This window comes from Gigantopelta aegis, chromosome 8 (genome assembly GCF_016097555.1).
Source record: "Gigantopelta aegis isolate Gae_Host chromosome 8, Gae_host_genome, whole genome shotgun sequence".
NCBI classification, from domain to species: Eukaryota; Metazoa; Mollusca; class Gastropoda; order Neomphalida; family Peltospiridae; genus Gigantopelta; species Gigantopelta aegis.
Window position 1 is genome coordinate 67,552,556 of NC_054706.1, and position 21,212 is coordinate 67,573,767.

A 21,212-nucleotide genomic window follows, 5' to 3' on the forward strand; every position below is an offset into this window, starting at 1 on the left:
GTTAACACTACCACTGAACAACAGCCTCCCCCAGGTCTCGGTGAATGTACTGATAAAGAAATCTGAATTTATGTCACATCACTAAGCTTCTTGTTTTTTGGACTCTACATCCGTCATCCGATACGGCGTTCGTGTTGTCTCTACCAGGCGTTTAATTTGACACCGACTCACGGCAAGACCGTCTGCACCATAATACAGCATCGGAGAAAGTCGTAATTCGGTCGTCTAATCACAAGAAAGGTTTCAGTTGATGACTCATCAAATAATTAAAATATATATATTCCGTCATTTTACAGTTTTGGGCCATTATCTCGAGTAATCGATGCAGATTAATGTACTGGATCGTTTGCGCTTTAAAGATAAAATTTCACAGTAAACTATTCTGAGAATTTTATGTTTTCTCGAGGCAAACATCGTGTCTTAGGTTCCCACAAACACAGATTGTTAAGTTAAAGCGGCACTATCGCAGTGGCGTTATGGAGGCTTCACGCAAAAGCATGCATTACTTTGTGTTTTAAAATGCAAAGAGGATACAATTACACATGTACTTGTAAATGTTCTTTCTTTTCTCCTGAGTAGACAGACAAAACGTCATGTTTTATATACTTTTTGACGTTGTTGTGCTTCTTAAAGTGGATGGTTTTAGAAAAAAGACTTTTATTATTATTTTTAAATTAAAAAATCTATATCGTGACAGACAGATTTAAATGCGTGATGTCATAGACTTTTTGTGACATTTTCTGCGCGCATAATTCTTGGACGGCGAAGAACCGACTGCTCTTTTGGTGAATATTATGTAACGTAAATGTTTGTGTTTGCCCGGAATGCTTGAAGAAGCCACTGTTTGCGCGAAGTGGCAGCACACTACATGTTTAATATCCTGAAATTAGTTTATTCAAAGATAGATACCGGCCTCGGTGGCGTCGTGGTTAGGCCATCGGTCAACAGGCTGTTAGGTACTGGGTTCGGATCCCAGTCGAGCCATGAGATTTTTAAACCAGATACCGACTCCAAACCCTGCGTGAGTGCTCCGCAAGGCTCAGTGGGTAGGTGTAAACCACTTGCACCGACCAGTGATCCATAACTGGTTCAACAAAGGCCATGGTTTGTGCTATCCTGCCTGTGGGAAGCGCAAATAAAAGATCCCTTGCTGCTAATAGGAAAGAGTAGCCCATGAAGTGGCGACAGCGGGTTTCCTCTCAAAATCTGTGTGGTCCTTAACCATATGCCTGACGCCATATAACCGTAAATAAAATGTGTTGAGTGTGTCGTTAAATAAAACATTTCTTTCTTTATTCATAGATAATGAAATTATATCACATCATAGATACACGATAACTATGATATTGCACTTTTAAAATGTGCGTTCTTTTTTAAGTCAGAATTTGAATCCGATTTGTCATGGTTGCTATGTGGCTTTGGTGTTATTTAGTTGCTGGGACCAGTCCGCGAGATAAATCTAAAAAGAAATGTCCCTTCCCCCATGGCATTATAATTACTAAAGACGCAAAGTTTTCACTTCAGAAAATAGACGACGTGTATATTCTTACAAAAAGCATTGTGTTCAGATGGTAGGAAAAGCCTATGTGGAGCAAGCGGTCCTCTTATTTCTCTTTCTTTTGTAATATATTAGTGCATGTATATGTTTGTATGCCAATCCACAAATATTTCTCTCTCTCTCTCTCTCTCTCTCTCTCTCTCTCTCTCTCTCTCTCTCTCTCTCTCTCTCTCTCTCTCTCTCTCTTTCTCTCTCTCGACCATTATATCGATATAACGTGTATTAAACACTAAATAACAGTCATTTAAAATGTTTTTTAGTGTGGCTAAACAAATATTTCTTTCCGTTCCATTATCAAGTGCTAAAGAGAAGAAAAAAAACAACTCTCCGCTGATTTGTATGTGATGTATGTTCTATGGATCACTGATCTGAAATAAATGTATCATTATTGTATTATTATTAAGCAATCTTGTAGATTGTCTGTAGACAATCATTCCTTGCCTAGACTCACACGCACCTTAGCCATACTCGTCCTCTTGCATGGAGGTCGTTGACATCAGACAAATAGTCGCCATCGGTCATAGCGGATGTTAACAATGGCAGTCATTATCTGACGTATGTTTTGAGATTTATTTTAAGTGCTAGGTTCCATTTTCGCTGTGTGGGAATTAAAACTGTTTTTTATGTTCGTCGTAATGTACTGTTACCACATTCGATCACACACTCGATCTTGCCACTCCTGTCCAGTTACTGCTGCGGTTGGGCTTCGTATTTAAAAAATGGACTTGCTCCATTAACCCTCTCACTGCTGGTGCTGTTTGGACGAGTCGGGCCAGTTCCCGTAATCTGCATCTTTAGCCCATTATAGGAAGCCGTAAAACGTAAATAAATCGCGTGTTATTTGTAATCAATAGTTGGGATGTAAAAATGACCGAGAAATGTCGGGTCGTGAAATGTCGCAGAAGTCGTCAAGTTGTCACGTGATTAGTGCGAGGGTGGGAACCATGGTTCGAAGAGCAAAGCGTAGCATGAATGATTCCCTTTTGGGAGACGCCCCCTCCCTCCCCCCACCCACCATTTCAGTCATTGTTTGATACAGGTATACATACCAAAAGGGAAACGGTATCAAGTCATCGGCGGATCTGTAGAGTTCTAGAAACATGACTCGATGTCTAGAAACATGACTCGATGTCTTGAAACATGACTCGATGTCTTGAAACATGACCTTCGAGTCTGGCAAGTGCCGTTTTTTGTTGAATCTTCTCCCAAGAAAAAAGATCTGCCCCGTAATTGCATATAAAACATTTAAGTATTTGCAAAAGGAAGAAACCCAAGGTTTCTTTTCTTGCACTATATCACATGAAGCACCCATATAGCCAAGACGTATACGATGTTTAGAGTGTGTGGTCCATTGATTAACAATTTGGTTTGTTTGAGAACATCACTAGAGCACATTGATTTATTAAACCTCGGATTTAGACGTCAAACAGTCTTCAGGGGCGAGGCGTAGCCCAGTGGTAAAGCGCTCGCTTGATGCGCGGTCGGTTTGGGCCATGTCTCGCTCCAGCCAGTGCATCACGACTAGTACATCAAAGGCCGTGGTATGTGCTATCCTGTCTATGGGATGGTGCATATAAAAGATCCCTTGCTGCCAATCGAAAAGAGTAGTCCATGAAGTGGCGACATTGGGTTTCCTCCTTCAATATCTGTGTGGTCCTTAACCATATGTCCGACGCCATATAACCGTAAATAAAATGTGTTGAGTGCGTCATTAAATAAAACATTTCCTTCCTTCAAACAGTTTTCAGGGGAAACCCGCTACATGTTTCCAGTAACAGTACACACCACAGCCTTTAATGTTAGTGACGGGGCACTTGTTGGGACGGGGGTGGGGGTTTCGGTGGACTATCAGATAGGCCCACCAAGGGAATTGGATGCCTCGATCGAAGCACCTCATACGAGCGCTCAACCAACTGAGCTAGATCCCACCCAGATGAGATGGAACATTGTTAAGTTTGTTTTGTTTAACGACACAACTAGAGCACATTGATTTATTAAACATCGGCTATTGGAAGTTAAACATATGGTAATTTTGACATAGTCTTAGAAAGGAAACCCGCTACATTTTTTTATTAGTAGCAGGGGATCTTTTATATGCACCATCCCATAGACAGGATAGCACATACCACAGCCTTTGATGTGCTAGTCGTGGTGCACTGGCTGGAGCGAGAAATAGCCCAATGGGCCTACCGACGGGGATCGATCCCAGACCAACCGCGCATCAAGCGGGTGCTTTACCACTGGGCTACGTCCCGCCCCCAATTGTTAAAGATTGTCCGTACAATAGATAGCATAGGCAATGTTATTATTGTTTCCATTAGCAGCATGGGATCTCATGTTTATCCACTTGGTATAGACAGGAAAGGACATCCCATAGTCTTTCACGTAGCACCTGCGTCAGTATGACAATCCCATTTCTAATATTGGAAATAAATATTGCTTTAGTTGTGGAACACTGGCTAGTAAATGGAAGACATTAACGAGCGCTAACACTGTACCGGCCCCAAGTTCAGCCAGCAAACGTTTCGCTAACGTTCGCGAACTATTTGATTGGTGCCCGACGTCGCCAGTTGGTTTACCGTTGAGCATGTACACCAGTCTAGCGGACGTTTTTCTGCTCGGTCTGGCTGAACTCGGCTCAAGTGTTTACTAATTAGGCCTACATTTGACGTCTGCAGCTTCAACTGTAGCCGAACACTACTTAACTTTATTGCACCACAACCTAATTACTGTACTTATTAGTCTCGTGGTAAAGCGCTCGCCTGATGCGCGGTAGGTCTAGGATCAGAGCACCACGACTGGTATATTAAAGGTTGTGATATGTGCTATCCTGTCTGTAGGATGGTGCATCTAAAAGATCCTTAGCTTCTAATGGAAAAATGTAGCGAGTTTCCTCTTTAAGACTGTCAAAATTTACCAAATATTTGACATCCAATAGCCGATGTGCTCTAGTGGTGTTGTTAAACAAAACAAACTTTAACTTTTACAACTATCTCATTCATTCATTCATTCATTTATACTTAATTTCGTGCTTATATCAAATTAAGGTTCAAGCAAGCTATCTGGGTTGTATGTACATAACAGCGAATTAGTGGTTACTGATTCGTGAGAAAGACAAATCCGTGTAGTGACCTTCCGATTGAATCGGCTATTCGATGTCAAACTTTTGATAATTCTGACTCTTTAGTCATTAGAAGAAACCCGCTACATTGTTTTCCATTAGCACCAAGGGGTCTTTTATATGCATTTTCCCCACAGAGAGGACAGCACATACCACGGCCTTTGACCAATTGTGGTGCACTGGTTGGAAAGAGAAAAAAAAATCAGTTAAATGGATCCACCGAGGTGATTCGATCCTGCGACGCAAGCATCTCAGGCGAGCGCTCAACTTTACGTTTATATGAAATGTGTAAATGTCGGCGACGTTAATTTAAAATAAAATAAAATAGGCTCCATTTTGAGTCTTGACTGCAAATGTTATCGGTCACGATCGGAGTTCTCCGACGTGCTTCGCGATTCTTGTCTCGTAACTGGATTTGACATTGTCGTTACAAGACGTATTTCCCAGCCACACAAAAGATGGTGTGTGAAAAGTACTTAATGACTGTTATTGGGTGTTTAACCGTCTTTAATGTCACGACAGCTGAACACACGGGAACATTGTGAGGTATAGTTGGCAGTTGTCGGTGTGTACGTTAACCGACAATCGAACGGTGTCCGAGTCGATTACTTTATCGATTCGGCTTTTGTTCTCCATTAATTGGCCGCGATTTACAATCGTTCTTAACCGCCAACTCATTGGACGTGGTGTTAAACCGAGTTCAGTAAATGTCCTTTTCCCTGTAAAAGAATTTTTTTTTCAATTAACTAAGATACTTAGCTGTTATCCTTGAGTTTATTGACACCAGTAGGGCGTTCAGCCAGACCGAGCTGAAAAACGTCCCCCAGTCTTCGGGGCGGGACGTAGCCCAGTGGTAAAGCGCCCGCTTGATGCGCAGTCGGTCTAGGCTCGATTCCCGTCGGTGGACCCATTGGGCTGTTTCTCGTCCCAGCCAGTGCTCCACAACTGGTGTAACAAAGGCCGTGGTATGTACTATCCTGTCTGTGAGATGGTGCATATAAAACAATTCCTTGCTGCTAATCGAAAAGAGTAGCCCATGAAGTGACGACAGCGGGTTTCCTCTCTCAATATCTGTGACGCCATATAACTATAAATAAAATGCGCTGAGTGCGTCGTCACTACAATAACAGTTACGAATATTATTATAAACAATATTATAGAAACAATTATGTAAATTGTTAGCGAAGAGTGGAAAAACGTTTTTAAAAAAGTAAATAGGGTGAAAAGGTTAGTTATTCCAACATTATTCATATTCTGAATACAATATGGGAAAGTATTATGACGAAATGTTTCCTATTAATAATGAAGTTATAGACATATTTGAACAAGATGATATTTTCTTGGACTCTATGGTGTGGATCACCAACTAATAAAGTGTTATGGTAAGATTATCATTTTGTGTGTTTTCTTGCAGAATTTACCTGATGCCTGACGAAAGACGTTATTTACAGTCGAAATTCAGGAAGAAAACATGCAATCCGAAGTTTGAGGAGAGTTATGTGTTTCAGGTAATCATCTGATCAAAACTATCATTAATACATGAAATAACTGATTTTATTATATAACATTTAGTGAAATATCTTAAAATATGTCTGAAATAAAAATGTTATCAGTGACGATAACACATTTTAAAGTGAAAAATTCACTATTTCACTCTTAACATGTGTTATCGTCACTGTAGAAAGTGTTATCTTGCCTGTTAGAAAGCCAGAACTATTTTGCTGCTGATATTTAAAAAAATAATAAAGGTAAATTGCCAAAAGTTATATAATAAATAGAAAATTTCATGTTCTTTTGTCAAATATGATTTATATCTCATCGTGTGAAGTTTGCAGTCGTATCACACTCATCGCGCAAGCGCGACTCTGTAGATATGATATGGTGGTGAACTATACTCTAACATACTAGTAGTTCCTCCATCTGTTTGAATTTTCTCGGTGGCGTAGTGGTTAGGCCATCGGTATACAGGCTGGTAGGTACTGGGTTCGGATCCCAGTCGAGGCAAGGCTCAATGGGTAGATGTAAACCACTTGCACTGACCAGTGATCCGTAACTGGTTCAACAAAGGCCATGGTTTGTGCTATCCTGCCTGTGGGAAGCGCAAATAAAAGATCCCTTGCTGCTAATCGGAAAGAGTAGCCCATGTAGTGGCGACAGCGGGTTTCCTCTCAAAATCTGTGTGGTCCTTAACCATATGTCTGACACCATATAACTGTAAATAAAATGTGTTGAGTGCGTCGTTAAATAAAACATTTCTTTCTTTCTGTTTGAATTTCATTTAATTTCTGCTACTCTTGTGTACTTGAAACGTCACAAGACTTTATTAATCACATAACTTGTTTTGATATTGGTCTCTCTCGTCCCCCTTTCCTCTCTGAGCCTTTCCCACCCCTGTCTGTCTGTCTGTCAGTATAACACAACTGGACAAAGGCCATGGTATGTGCTTTCCTATCTGAGGGCAAGTGCATATAAAAGATCCCTTTCTGCATTAGGGAAAATGTAGCAGGTTTTCTCTGATGATGACTGTCAGAATGACCTAATGTTTGACATCCAATAGCTGACGAATAATTAATCAATATGCTCTAGTGGTGTCGTTAAACAAAACAAACTTTACCTTTATAACATGAATGTCAAATGCTAATGAGATATATAAACAAAAACATCACCATAAAACGATGAGCAGTATTTACTATTGCAGGGCTCGAACTTAATGATGGCACCGACAGCCATTGCCATCGTTGAGATATAAATTGTAGGTAGAAAGCATCACTGACAGCACTTTTGTGCTATCGGTAAAGCTCCTCGACAGTGGCAAAATGTATATACCTAGTGTACATTATCTGCCAGTATTTAACATTTGCATGTTTAAAATATGTCTACACACAGCAAAATAACTTTTCAGTGATATTTATTTGCCGTCGGTGGGCCATTTTACTTACGGCAATTCTTTTTTAAATTCCCGTGGGAGACATGTTCTGAAGTTCGACCCCTGCTGTTGAATATGACCTAAGATATTAACCCAGTGTGTTTTTTTTCCGCAGGTGTCGTACAGGACGGTAGAGGACCGCGTGCTCAAACTGACGGTGTTTGACGTCGACCGCCACAAACGTCACAACGTGATCGGCCACGCCCTGTACCCGCTCAAAGAGCAGAACATACTGCTGAGTGACAGGGTCGTCGTCTGGAGGGACCTCGAGAAGGAGGTCACAGAGGTAAACTCACAGTACCTGATTCTTCCCTTCTACCCTACCCCCGTCCCCCTGTCCACCTCCCCTCCTTCTCCCGTCCCCTTTCCCTTTTCTCGTCCCTCTTCCTTCTCTTCATATGGAGGGACCTAGAGAAGGAAGTCACAGAGGTAAACCCAAAATACCTTATCCTCTCTTTCTCCCCCACTTTCTTTCTTCATCAGAGGTAAATTTGACAGTACCCGATTCTTCCTTCTATACCCTCCTCCTACCCCCTCCTCGTTGTCCCCCTCATCTCCTTTCCGTCTGGAGGGATCTAATGAGGTCAAAGAGGTAAACTCACAGTACCTGATCCTTTCCTTCTCCCCTTCCCTTCTCCGCTTCCCTTCTCCCCTCCTTCGTCTGGAGGGACCTGAAGAGGTCACAGAGGTAAACTCACAGTACCTGATCCTAATCAAAACGTCCCTTATTAGTGCTCTTTGTGTAGCGCTCAGTACACATATTGATGACAAGCACTCATGAATCAACATATAGTATTGGTACTCGTGGCGTGTACATCCTGTGGGGTAGGGAATGCTCATCGTTTTGGAATACCTGATAGCATCACTGTTTGGACAAATATGCAGTCATCACAATTGTACAAATGTCCACTGAGTTTATGTCTTGTGCACGTTTAGACTTGTCAAAACAATCCTCTTACAAAGTAAGAGACACGTAAGCACCCTGGAGATTGGCAGTCCTACAGACAAACGTTTGACAATTATTCACAAGATCAGTCAGAACTTTGTCTAAACGTCCTTTGAATCCTGCCTTGTGCAAATATATGATTGAATGCATTAATAATCTTTTGTCATTCAGTGTACGAACACTGTGCTACGTACTATCCTTTCTGCGTGTAAAAGGTCGTTGCTCACACTAATATTATAGTGCCTGCTCTGCACAGGTAACATGGACAACATAGTTGCATGTCGAAGACATTGTGCTTGAACCACCGATGGATTTTGTTTTTAATGTTGCCTTTCTTGTAAAATATAAATAAATACTTATAGCTTTCGCATCCTCCATTCATCCCCCAGTAATTGATTCTGTGGAGATAGAAGGTAATGGAATTCTTTACAATCATTTTTTGCATTGTACATCTACTCCGGTGAAATAATACAAGAACAGGTGTAGGGCAATAAATTGTCTTAAGAAGCCATCAGTGGTAGGTCGAACGTTTTAGACCAAAAACAAACATGCATTAATGCATTTGTGGGTGATGATGATGACAGGAAAAAATAAACACCACGTGATCAAACAAAAACAAGTTAAAATAGCTGAAGCAAGAAATTAAGTTTTGGCCAGGAAATTCCAAGTCCTGAAACAAGACTTAGCAGTTTTACTGGGCATATTTAACGAATGTCGTCGTGGTTTTAATCTGCTTAACGTTGAAAGTTCGATCGCAGCAGCGTGAACGCAGCAGCGTGAACACGTTTTGTACTGCCGCGTGTAACCCATTTAGCTTGAACCTTAATGAATGTTTTATGTCAGCGAGACACCATTATTTCATTAGCAACGAGTCGCAATTCTTGATGCATTGCGTTATGACATTTATAAAACCTCCGACTTTCAACAGAGGCGTTTTCTAACATGCATTATACATAGTCAAAAGTTAAATTTGTTTTGTTTAACGACACCACTAATGCACATTGATTTATTAATTATCGGCTATTGGGTGTCAAACATTTGTTATTTCTGACACATAGTCTTAGAGGATACCTGCTTCGTTGAGGGTTTTCATTAGCAGAACGGGCTCTTTCATATGCACTTTCCCACAGACATGACAACACATACCACGGACTTTGATATACTGATTTGTACGTGAGAAAAACAGAATTGGTCAGCTGTATTTATGCAAGCCCAACCGATGATCAGAGACAGCAGCTTGTTTGCTGCTAATCACGCAAGTTCAAATAAATATATAACAACATGATTGTTGTAACGGTCATTTATTAATGACAAACAGTTCGACAGTATGTTTGATATAAAGTTTACATACATACAGACTATACATTATATAGCTGCAAAGATGGCTAACAAATACAGGCGATTTTAATAAACCTTCTAGTAATATATATATATATATATATATATATATATATATATACACCATATTCATGATCCTTCTGTAAACCGGGTGACTCAATGCATGCATTGCTCGCGTGACACTTTTCATTGGTCCGTTAATATCCAGGGACTACGTTTCTGTCCAATCAAGTTGCCAGGATTGTAAACTCTATACAGCCGTCTAGACTTACGCATGGCAGCGGTGAAGCAAGAGAAAGCATTATTAAATTTAACATAAACTTATTAGGCTGACTAAATATATTTATTGTCATAATAAATGTCATTTATATAGTCTTTGTAAATGAATGGTGTATCTGTGCTGCTGGTAAAAAATTTGAGCGAGCAATTGGCTTGCCACTGGGTGTATAAAATAGAGTTCTAATTTTATTCATTTTATTTTAAAATAATTTTCGTCCTTATGTCCAATTAAGGGGAAAACAAGTCTGTTTTGTTTAACCACACCACTGGAGCGCATTGATTAATTAATCATCGGCTATTGGATATCATACATTTGGTAATTTTGACATATAGTCTTAGAGAGAAAACCCGCTACATTTTTGCATTAGTAGCAAGGGATCTTTATATGCACCATCCCACAGACAGGATAGCACATACCACGGCCTTTGATATACCAGTCGTGGCGCACTGGTTGGAACAGGAAATAGCCTAGTGGGCCCACCGACGGGAATCGAGCGCTTTACCACTGGGCTACGTCTCGTCCCTAATTATGATTAAAAAACATTATTTGGGCAGAGATAGGATCTTGCATGTGTTAATGGTATTGTTGGTATTATTATTATTATTATTATTATTAGTATTATTAACAAGGGCGACGGGGTAGCATGTTTGGACTTTTAGGCCTTACAGAAACATTGGCCCAGTTGATCATGGCATAGTTAACTCTGGGTTAGTCCAATATTTGCTTTTAATTATTTTTGCACAAATACAAAATAAACTTGAGATTTGATTATGTATGGATACCTTTGGTTGTTCTAAATCAAGTTTCAACATTGTTTCCAATTATTATTTGTTTTGTATTCAGTCCTTGGTTTTAAACATTTCTGTTGACCACTGATTAAGCTATCTAACGCCTGAACAACAAGCCGTATTCTACAGCGTACAAGATTACACTTATTACCATTTATGCGGTCTCTGCAAACATTTCAATATCAATAAGTCATACATTAAGATAGCATCTTATCACAATACGTAATGATATTGTTTTTATTATTAATAATATAGTAAAGAAGATGAAAACATCCTACACATTTCGTCTCTTGTTGCACTATCTCGACAGACAGTTCTACAAGTACGCCAACTTATCTAGTTACAACCGTTCCATCTCGTCTGTTTCTGGAAGCACAAAAATATATTATTTGATATAATCTGCCCGCGGCTGGGTCTGCGGTATTTAATGATTGTCTCCAAACATGCAGCAGGCAGAATCTAGCTGCGGATCAGCAGAACAAAACCCTCACAAATTACATTTGCGTTTTTTACCGTCACGTATTAAGGTGATTTACTGTCTCGGCCAATATTCATGTTTTGTTTTAATGGGCAAGACGGTTATCACGAACTGGGCCGCTTAGTCGCGAACTGGGCCGGTTGCTCACGAAGAGGTTGTTGTTCTTTTTTTGGACTGCCCCAGAATTAATCGTTGTGGGGGGTGTGAGAGGGTGTTTTAAAAATATTTTCAGTGCACCACAAATGTCGTGGAATGGTGAATATAAAAGATTCCTATTGCTACCAATGGAAAATTGTAGCAGGGAATTACCAAATGTTTGACATTCAATAACCGGCCTAGGTGGTGTTGTGGGTAAGCCATCGGACATAAGGCTGGTAAGTACTGGGTTCGCAGCCCTGTACAGGCTCCCACCCAGAGCGAGTTTTAACGACTTAATGGGTAGGTGTAAGGCCACTACACTCTGTTCTCTGTCACTAACCACTAACCATTAACAAATAACCCACTGTCCTGGACAGACAGCCCAGATAGCTGAGGTGTATGCCCAGGACAGCGTGCTTGAACCTTAATTGGATATAAGCAGGAAAATAAGTTGAAATAAAAATGAATATCTGAACATTGACGTATCGGTGTGCTCTAGTGGTATGGTTAAACAAAATAAACTTTAACATTTGGGGGTTTAAGAAAATAAACTGTTTGTGGGATGGTGCATATAAAATATCCTTTGCAGATAATCGAAAAGAGTAGCCTACGAAGTGGTGACAGCGGGTTTCCTCTCTCAATATCTGTGTGGTCCTTAACCATATGTCTGACGACATATAACCGTAAATAAAATTTGTTGAGTGCGTCGTTAAATAAAACATTTCTTTCTTTCTCAAAATCTGTGTGCTCCTTTACGATATGTCTGACGCCATATAACCGTAAATAAAATGTGTTGTGTGCGTCGTTAAATAAAACATTTCTTTCTTTCATTTATTTTTCTGAATATAGCAACATATCAGTTGTTTAAATTGTGTCTTTGTTTTCTCAACCAGACGATATCTGACCGAGGTGAACTCTTGCTGTCCCTGACCTACAACAGTCACCTCGAGAGACTGACGGTGGGCGTGTTCGAAGGCAAGTGTTTCCACAGGGCTGACGGCTCCACGTCTGTGGGTAAGTTTCACTATATTCTTCGGCCGACAAGTATACCAATGGAAAGAAATAATGGAACACTTGAAATTTAATTAACTATTAGAGTATTAGGGCCGAATTTACGAAGCCCGTTTAAGCTTTTTAAATATAAGTAGTTACACGCGTGTAACACACAAATATGAGTTGTAAATTCGGCCCGTAATGTCTGTATTTCGCACAAAGTTGTAAATGTGGGATTGAATGTCGGTAGCGTCGAACTCCTGTCGGTAGCGTCGAACTGACGGTCGGTAGCGTCGAACTGACGGTCGGTAGCGTCGAACTGATTGTCGGTAGCGTTGAACTGATTATCGGTAGCGTCGAACTGATTGTCGGTAGCGTTGAACTGATTGTCGGTAGTTTGGTTAAGTTCCTGACATTACTGATAGAGGGTTTGGGTTCCAGTCACTATTTTCTATTTGTTCCCTACCGGTCTAACCGGAGGGGACTATAGGTTTCGTCTTCGTCCTCTGTCTGTCTGTCCATACGTATGTCTGTTCCACATATAGTTTTCCGTATGTTTTTTTTTCACCATGCCTCAATATATTCAGCTGAAATGTTGTGTATAACTTTACCATGACCCGTTACAGATTGCGTTTGACTTTCATGGTGATTTGCCTTTTTTACAGAGTTATGGCCCTTGAATTTAGGAGATACGAAAATTTGTTGGGCCCGGTAAGGGGGCATGTATTGCTTTAGTAGTACTCTCAGAATGCTTGTTATTTGTAATCTCTTGCTTCTTCCCATAAGTATACTACAGCATTGGGGCCGAATCTAGTACAGCATTGGGGCCGAATCTAGTACAGCATTGGGGCCGAATCTAGTACAGCATTGGGGCCGAATCTAGTACAGCATTGGGACCGAATCTAGTACAGCATTGGGACCGAATCTAGCTTAACAAGGGCTGTTTTACATGTGTAGTGTGTTGGTGCGGTGCGAGGCGGGCGTAGAACGCGGAAAACGGACGCATCAAAAATTGATTTTGAATGAGAGCTCGCTTCGCATCAAACTCTACGCACATGGAAAACGAGCCTAGTCGAGAGTACAGCACAGTAATATATTGCCTTCTCCAGCTAGGCAAAAAGGGCACATTTCTATACCATCGTGTGTGTGTATTGGGAGGGGTGGCTTTCGTCGGTCCCCAGCTAGCTACTGCTCTGATTATCGTCTAATATACTTGTGTGTGGATAAGGCGGACAGTTGCTTATTGAATTTTTATAGGATTTTTTGTTTTCAAAAGAACACTGGTAGACTTAACGGGTATGGCGGAATCTAGCTTAGACAGCAGAGCGCTGGCATGAGGTGATTGGGTCGGTGGATCAAACCACCTCGACGGACCCATTTTTTTTACTCTCCTAACCAATGCCCCGAGGTTTGTGATGTCCCATGTGAAAGTACATACAAAAGATCCCTGATGACTTCCAAAATTCACTCTGAATGGAAGGCTGTACGTGGATGCGTTCTGCATACCTAGAAACCTTAACTTCGATGGCTTAATCACTATATCACCTAGGACGGTAGTTCTGGCTTACAGAAAATAAGCTTTGCTGTGCACTTTCTCCTGGCCTTTGAAATACCAGTCGTGGAGCACTGGGTCGAATTTGTCTATATTTTGGTCTACTACGGGTATCGATCCCTCTGACTTCAGGTTATGACTACCTTACGTAGCGTTAAATCGGCGAGTCATCAAACTCCTAAACAAACGGGTGAAGTATGTGCTGAGTGCAGAGTAAAGTGGTACACAAGTGTTTTGGTGGGCGTAGATGCTATGAAAATCCAGTTCCATCCAGCATAGCCACGTTATCTAATAAATCACCTGATATGAATAGAACTGTGTGTGCTTACGCAACGATTATCTTCCAATAAAAACTGGTTAGCGTCATTCATCTCCCGAAATACAGAAAATATTAATTGTGTCAATAAATTTATATTGACGTTTACGACTTCCAACATTTCCGGCGCGGGACATAGCCCAGTTGGTGAAGCACTCGTCTGATGCATGAGAACGATGGTCATATTGGTCCTATTTCTCGTTCCAGCCACTGCTACACAACTGTAATTAAGGTTGTAATAGATACTATCCTGTCTGTAGGATTATGCATATAAAAGATCCCTACTATTCGAAAAAAAGTAATCCAAGTTGTGACGGCAGCGGGTTTTCGCTCTCATTTTATGACATTGTTCGAGTGCGTCGTTAATTTAAAAAAACAAAAACATGTTTTATTTAACGACGCACTCAACACATTTTATTTACGGTTATATGTCGTCGGACATATGGTTAAGGACCACACAGATATTAAGAGGAAACCCGCTGTCGCCACTTCATGGGCTTACACTTTTCGATTAGCAGCAGGGATCTTTTATATGCACCATCCCACACAGGGTAGTACATACCACGGCCTTTGTTACACCAGTCGTGGTGCACTGGCTGGAGCGAGAAATAGCCCAATGGGCCCACTGACGGGGATCGATCCCAAACCGACCGCGCATCAAGCGAGCGCTTTACCACTGGGCTACGTTAATTAAACAAGTGCTACCTTACTGCCTTCGTCCAACATGACCTTATTGATGATCCCAAAAATCCAGTGTAATATAACACTGTAATACAATGTATTTATGTATTTGTTTTTCAGTAGAAAAAAGATGTAATATCGTTTTCTGCTGTTAAAGAAAGAAAGACTGCCTTTATATACTGTAGGTGCACTTTTTTGACGTTGCACCCCCCCCCCCCCCCTCCCCCAACCCTGGAAAACGTCCGCAGCCGCCCCTGGACATGAACGTTCTTTATATGCTTGCGCAACGGTTTCAATTCAATAAAAAACAAATTAGCGTCAATCATCTTTGACGTTTATTACAAAATGCATGTGCTCCATCAATAAGGTATATTGCTAATTAGGAGAAGCTCTTTCAAGTTCTAGTGTGTGGGGTGTGGGTTTTTTCGGTCTGCAGTCCGTGTGTTTGTCCAACACTCTCCAACATATCCGTGATTGCAGACGTGAATTGTCAGACGATTGCCTCGAACAGAATTAAAGGGTTTTGAATAAGAGGAAATCAAACACTGCCGTCAGATATAATTACGGATTACACGGTTAATAAGAGTCTGTAGTGTCATATTTGTTATATTACACAGATCGGTGCAAGACCGAGATGTGGAACCTTAGAGACGCGTTGGCGAACTTAGTTTAATTTTGGTGTGGCTTCAGAACCGTAGACTTTAGTGCGACCAAAGCTGGTCTTAATTATTGTGGCTGCCGTTTAAGTTTTGTGACGTGATCTGTCTACGCCATGCACTAAGCACATAGCACATAATCACATATATTTTGCCTAGTTCCAGCCAGTGCACCACAATTGGTATATGTTAAAGGCTGTGGGATGGTGCATATAAAAGATCCCCTTCTACTGTCAAAAAATTTAGCGGGTTTCCTCACTAAGACTATGTCAAAATTGCCAAATGTTTGACATTCAATAGACTATGATGTGTTCTAGTGTTGTCGTTGAAGAAAATAAACTTTTAACATATATTTTGCCGTTTGTTTTGTTTGACAACACAGGCACTACCCCTCCCTCCCACACACACCAACCCAGTCCCCCCAAAAAAACACACACACACACACACACACACACACACACACACACACACACACATACACATACACACACACACACATACACACTACACACACTACACACACTACACACGCCAAAATTCGAAGAGCCCGAAAATTCCAGTTGTTAGAAGATACATAACATTATTGTTGTTTTGGGAGGAATATGTAATATTTCGGTCAGCTTGATATTGTGGTAGGTTACCTGTAAATAATACAGGTTAGTGTATTTTTGAATTATGTAAGTGTCCTCGTTAAAGTCGCATCCCTTCTCTGAATGGCTCTTTGGCCATCCACAAAAATCATGAGTCTTGTCTGTCTGTAGATTCTTACATCAAGGTGACAACACTTTCTAGACATCCACTAAAACCGTTGAGTCTTGTCTGTATAGATTCCTGCATTAAGATGACAACACCCCGTGGCCATCCATTAAAACCGTTGCGTCTTGTTTCTCTTTGTAGATTCCTACATCAAGGTGACGCTGATGGTGCAGAACAAGATGGTGAAGTCGAAGAAGACGGAGGTGGCCAAGAAGACGTCGAGCCCGATCTTCAACGAGTCGTTCACGTTCAAGCTGCCGCTCGGCAACGTGGACACCGCCAGCATCAACCTGTCCACCATGGAGCATTACAGCGGACACAAGGGTATGTATGTTAAAGGTTCGTTTAAACGGTGTGATTGTTAGTAACGATTGAAGTACGTATATGAACCATGGAGCACTACAGCGGACACAAGGGTGTGTATGTTAAATGTTCGTTCACACGGTGCGATTGTTAGTAACTATTGAAGTATATGACCATGGAGCATTACAGCGACACAAGGGTGTGTATGTTAAAGGTTCGTTTACACGGTGCGATTGTTAGTAATGATTGAAGTATTTGAGCCATGGAGCATTACAGCGGACACAAGGGTGTGTATGTTAAAGGTGCGATTGTCAATAACAAATGATGTATATGAGTCATGGAGCACTACATCGTACACAAGGGGGTGTGTGTTAAAGGTTCGGTCACACAGTGTGATTGTTAGTAATGACAGGTATATGAGCTATGGGGGTGTATGTTAAAGGTTCGTTCCCACTGTGTGATTGTTAGTAACAATTGTAGTATATGAGCCATGGAGCACTACAGTGAACACAAGGGTGTTTATGGTAAAGGTTCGTTCACTGTGTGATTGTTAGTAACGATTGAAGTATATGAGCCATGGAGCACTACAGCGAACACAAGGGTGTTTATGTTAAAGGTTCGTTCAGATTTTCGTGTATTGACCCCCAAGCACCATTTAACGATGTGACAGTCATACATTTCATTTACTTATACTGACAAATGATGCCTCGATTAAATCCAGTGTCTTATCTATTTTGTAAGTTACGAGGTTTCTTTTATTCAAGCACATTTACCAAATTGATAAACGTTTTTGGCTAAGTATATATGAGCCACGGTGTAATTGTTAGTAATGAATGAGATGCATTGAGTGCACAAGAGTTCTTGTGCATGAGTCTGTAGTCAAGTTATTAATATACCTATCAAATGCACATATAATGCAAACTCTTACTTTAGTCTTATCCCCGAATAATTTTCAGATTATCATCAAAATCCCAAACTGATAATACAAAACATAAACACCCAACAAAGTATACTATTAACTGAGACACTGCATATTAAATACTATAGACTGTGGAGAGTGTACCTGTTATACCTGTATAACATACACTGCGAAGTTTGTATTGTACATAATCAATGGGTAGATGTTTTCTTCTTCTTTCTCTCCCTTTTCTTCATCTTATTCTGCTTCTTTTCCTTTCTTTCTTCTTCTTCCTATACTTCTGCTGCTGTTTCTTCCTAGTTTTGTCTGACCCAAAATCAAATAGTCGTGTTTTAATTTAATTGAGCACTGGTTTTGTTTTTCAGACAAACTTATTGGCCGAATCGTCCTTGGATCCTTCATGTTCGCTCGAGGGAAGGAACTGGACCACTGGAACGAGATGGTAGCCAATCAGAAGGAGCAGGTCATTCACTGGCATGTTTTGACATGATTAACGTCAACCAATCACAGATGATCAAGACAGTCGTATCCACCAATCAGCAAGATCCTAGCAACAAGCCAGTATACTGAGAATTATGAAATATCTTTTGTGTGTAAATAAGGAATTTCGATACGTTGAAGTGAAACCTGGATTTCTGTACGTGAATCATGGATATACATTATTCTCGAACGCTGTGGATATATAACCCAGTGGATAATATCGTGTATATAACAATCCATTCGTAAAAATACGGCCATGAATAGGTCTTTAGTGTTTTATCCACCAAAATCAAATCGTTTCTCAGATATTTATTCAAAACATTTCTAACAGCACCTGGTTATTATGGTTGCCTGTTATAGGCCAGTTTAGTATATCTTAAATGACACTGAAGTTACTGTATACAATTTTAATTCATAATTCATATTTTATCTAAGATAAAACCTACTGTTTTATCACATACAAGGGACTACTGGTATCTCAAAATAGAATGATGCCAAAAACGTATTTCGTCAATGTCGGAATCACATCCCTTCCTCTTCCTCAAAATATTAACACGCTTTCACATGTGGCATTGACATTTATACACACGTGGGTACACCAGCAAACCTGGATACTTTGAAGCAGAGTTGATTTTAGAGGGATAATCACCTATAGTAGTATAAATAGTGTTTTCCCTAGCTAATGTTAGCATGGTGCAGCACCATGCCTCAATAGTCTAGCACCATCTTGTCTCAGTCAGCGCCATGCTGCCCTGAGATTAAACAAGCCTTTTTCAGTAATTAATTCTAAAACTGCCTTTATAAAACATCCAAAAGGGTATTATTAATTAATAAAATATGCCTTTTATATTTTTTCCATTCATTTATTAAAGCAAGCACATAAATTACATTAATGTTTAATTTAATTTTTTTAAATTTGGTATTTTTAATGAAAAACAAGTGCCCCGAAAATGGTGCAAAAGCCCCAAAAGTGTTTTGTCTACCATGCCTTGCCTATTTCTAGTGAAATCACTAATAAATGATACATCAGAAAACAAAGCTAAAGAGAATAGGAAGAACACGATGTTTGACGCACATGTAATCTCTTTTTCATTCTATCTCTCTCCCATCCTCTCTCTCTCTCTCTCTCTCTTTGTGTGTCTTCTCTCTCTCTCTCTCTCTCTCTCTCTCTCTCTCTCTCTCTCTCTCTCTCTCTCTCTCTCTCTCTCTCTCATTAGACCTAATTGATTGAGAGGTACCCTTGATAAAGACAAACTATATTTGCTAAATTGGAAGGATGTACAACTCTTGCAAAGTGGCAAGCCTCCTAATGACGAACCTTGACAGTGATATTGTCAAAACATCTTTTTGTCTCTACTTTTTATAGAGATACGATTTTGAAAATGTAATTTTTTTCGTTCAGTGTTGCATCATTCATTTTTGAGATGATCCTTTAATCAAATTGGAGATTCGTAACAACGGAATTGTCACCAAAAACTAAATACCGTTAGGTTGCTTAGAACTGGTTCTAGTGGATACTCACATCTTTGGTCGTACTCGGGCGAGGTGACCGCGCGTAATTCTAGCAAACACCAGCTCTAGGTGGAGTGTTTGTACTCAATGTGCCTATATTGTATACAGAAAGCAACTACATGTACCATTTTGTTGTGGAGCTGTTTGAACTGTGGTAAAACTGTTAAAACTGTTGTGAAACTGTTCAGACTGTTATAGTGTTAACATCGTAGTAATACATATACGTGTACTTGTACATAATAACATTGATGCTTATTATTTATAGTAAGGGGTTTTTTTCCATGTTAGTTTCAGTGGTGGTCTGGTTTAGCCTTCAGATTTAAAGCTGGTAGGTACTGGCTTCCCAGATCGAGTTCAACAACCCAGTAGGTAGGTGAAAGGCCTCTACACCGACTTCTCTCTTACTAACCTCAAACAACTAACCACTAACCTATTGTCCGGGCAGACGGCCTAGATAGCTGAGGTGTGTGTGTCAAGCCCAACGTTTAGCCAGCAAACGTTTCGCTGACGTGGTTAACGACGTGGCTATTTGGTTTACCGTGAGCGCATAAACCACTCTGGTGGATGTTTTTCTGCTCGGTCTGGCTAAACTCTGCCAAGGAAGGCCTGTTTGGACCTTAATTGGGCAGAAACACGAAAATAAGTGTGGCAATAAAAAACTCGATATTGCCACATAAGTTAAAATTAAAAACAAAATATGTTGGCGTGTCTTTTTTTAATCAAGGAATGTGGTACACGCGTTAATCTAAGGAAGGTTGACATTTCCAATAGGTTCTGGTATATGTAGCAGTACGTACACGTTTACGAATACACAAGTAACGTATATAATTATACAAGTAACGTATACTACTATACAAGTAACGTATGCTAATACGCAAGTTATGTATAGGAATATACAAGTAACGTATACAAATATACTAGTACATGTCGAAATGTGTGATTACTCGTGCACTATATTTCATGTGTTGGACGTGTTTGAAAAGTGCTATTCCATTGCATAAACGTGTTTCTCGTTCATTCGCGGAAGTCTGGGACTGACATATCCATACAAATAAATATGCAGTTTTCACATACACTTACCATCTTACGTTCTCGACTCCCAACTGAAGAACACACTACACCTTCGTAGACAACAGTAAATGACAGTTTACAAGTTTGGAAAAAATTGTAAACGGTACAGAGAACGTAGACATGTATGATGTAAAATTCGCTTTCAGTTTCTATATGTATACTTTCCAGTATGTATTTATTTGATTGCAAACATCTTTATTGTACAAGGAATAAAATAATTGGGCACAAGTTTGACAACTTACGAGGCCCTCTTCGAGTATGTATTTCGGAACCACAACCTCCATTAAATCAGTATTTCCAAATCTAGAATGTACCACCACCACCATCATCACTACCACCATCATCACTGCCACCATCACCACCACCACCCCTACCACCGCCACAAACACGCGGCATTTCA

At 40.3% G+C, this 21,212-nt stretch overlaps 1 protein-coding gene across 1 annotated transcript in view; it reads left to right on the forward strand.

Annotated features, from left to right (window-relative positions):
- LOC121379187 (synaptotagmin-15-like) overlaps nucleotides 1-18,994 on the forward strand; it is a 161,242-nt gene extending 142,248 nt beyond the window's left edge. The window contains exons 5-9 of the mRNA XM_041507685.1: nucleotides 6,094-6,187; nucleotides 7,721-7,891; nucleotides 12,467-12,587; nucleotides 16,669-16,851; nucleotides 18,115-18,994. Coding sequence (XP_041363619.1) covers nucleotides 6,094-6,187; nucleotides 7,721-7,891; nucleotides 12,467-12,587; nucleotides 16,669-16,851; nucleotides 18,115-18,239 — 694 coding nt within the window. The 3' untranslated portion in view covers nucleotides 18,240-18,994. The remainder of the gene's footprint in view (nucleotides 1-6,093; nucleotides 6,188-7,720; nucleotides 7,892-12,466; nucleotides 12,588-16,668; nucleotides 16,852-18,114) is intronic.
- The last annotated feature ends 2,218 nt before the right edge of the window (nucleotides 18,995-21,212 follow it).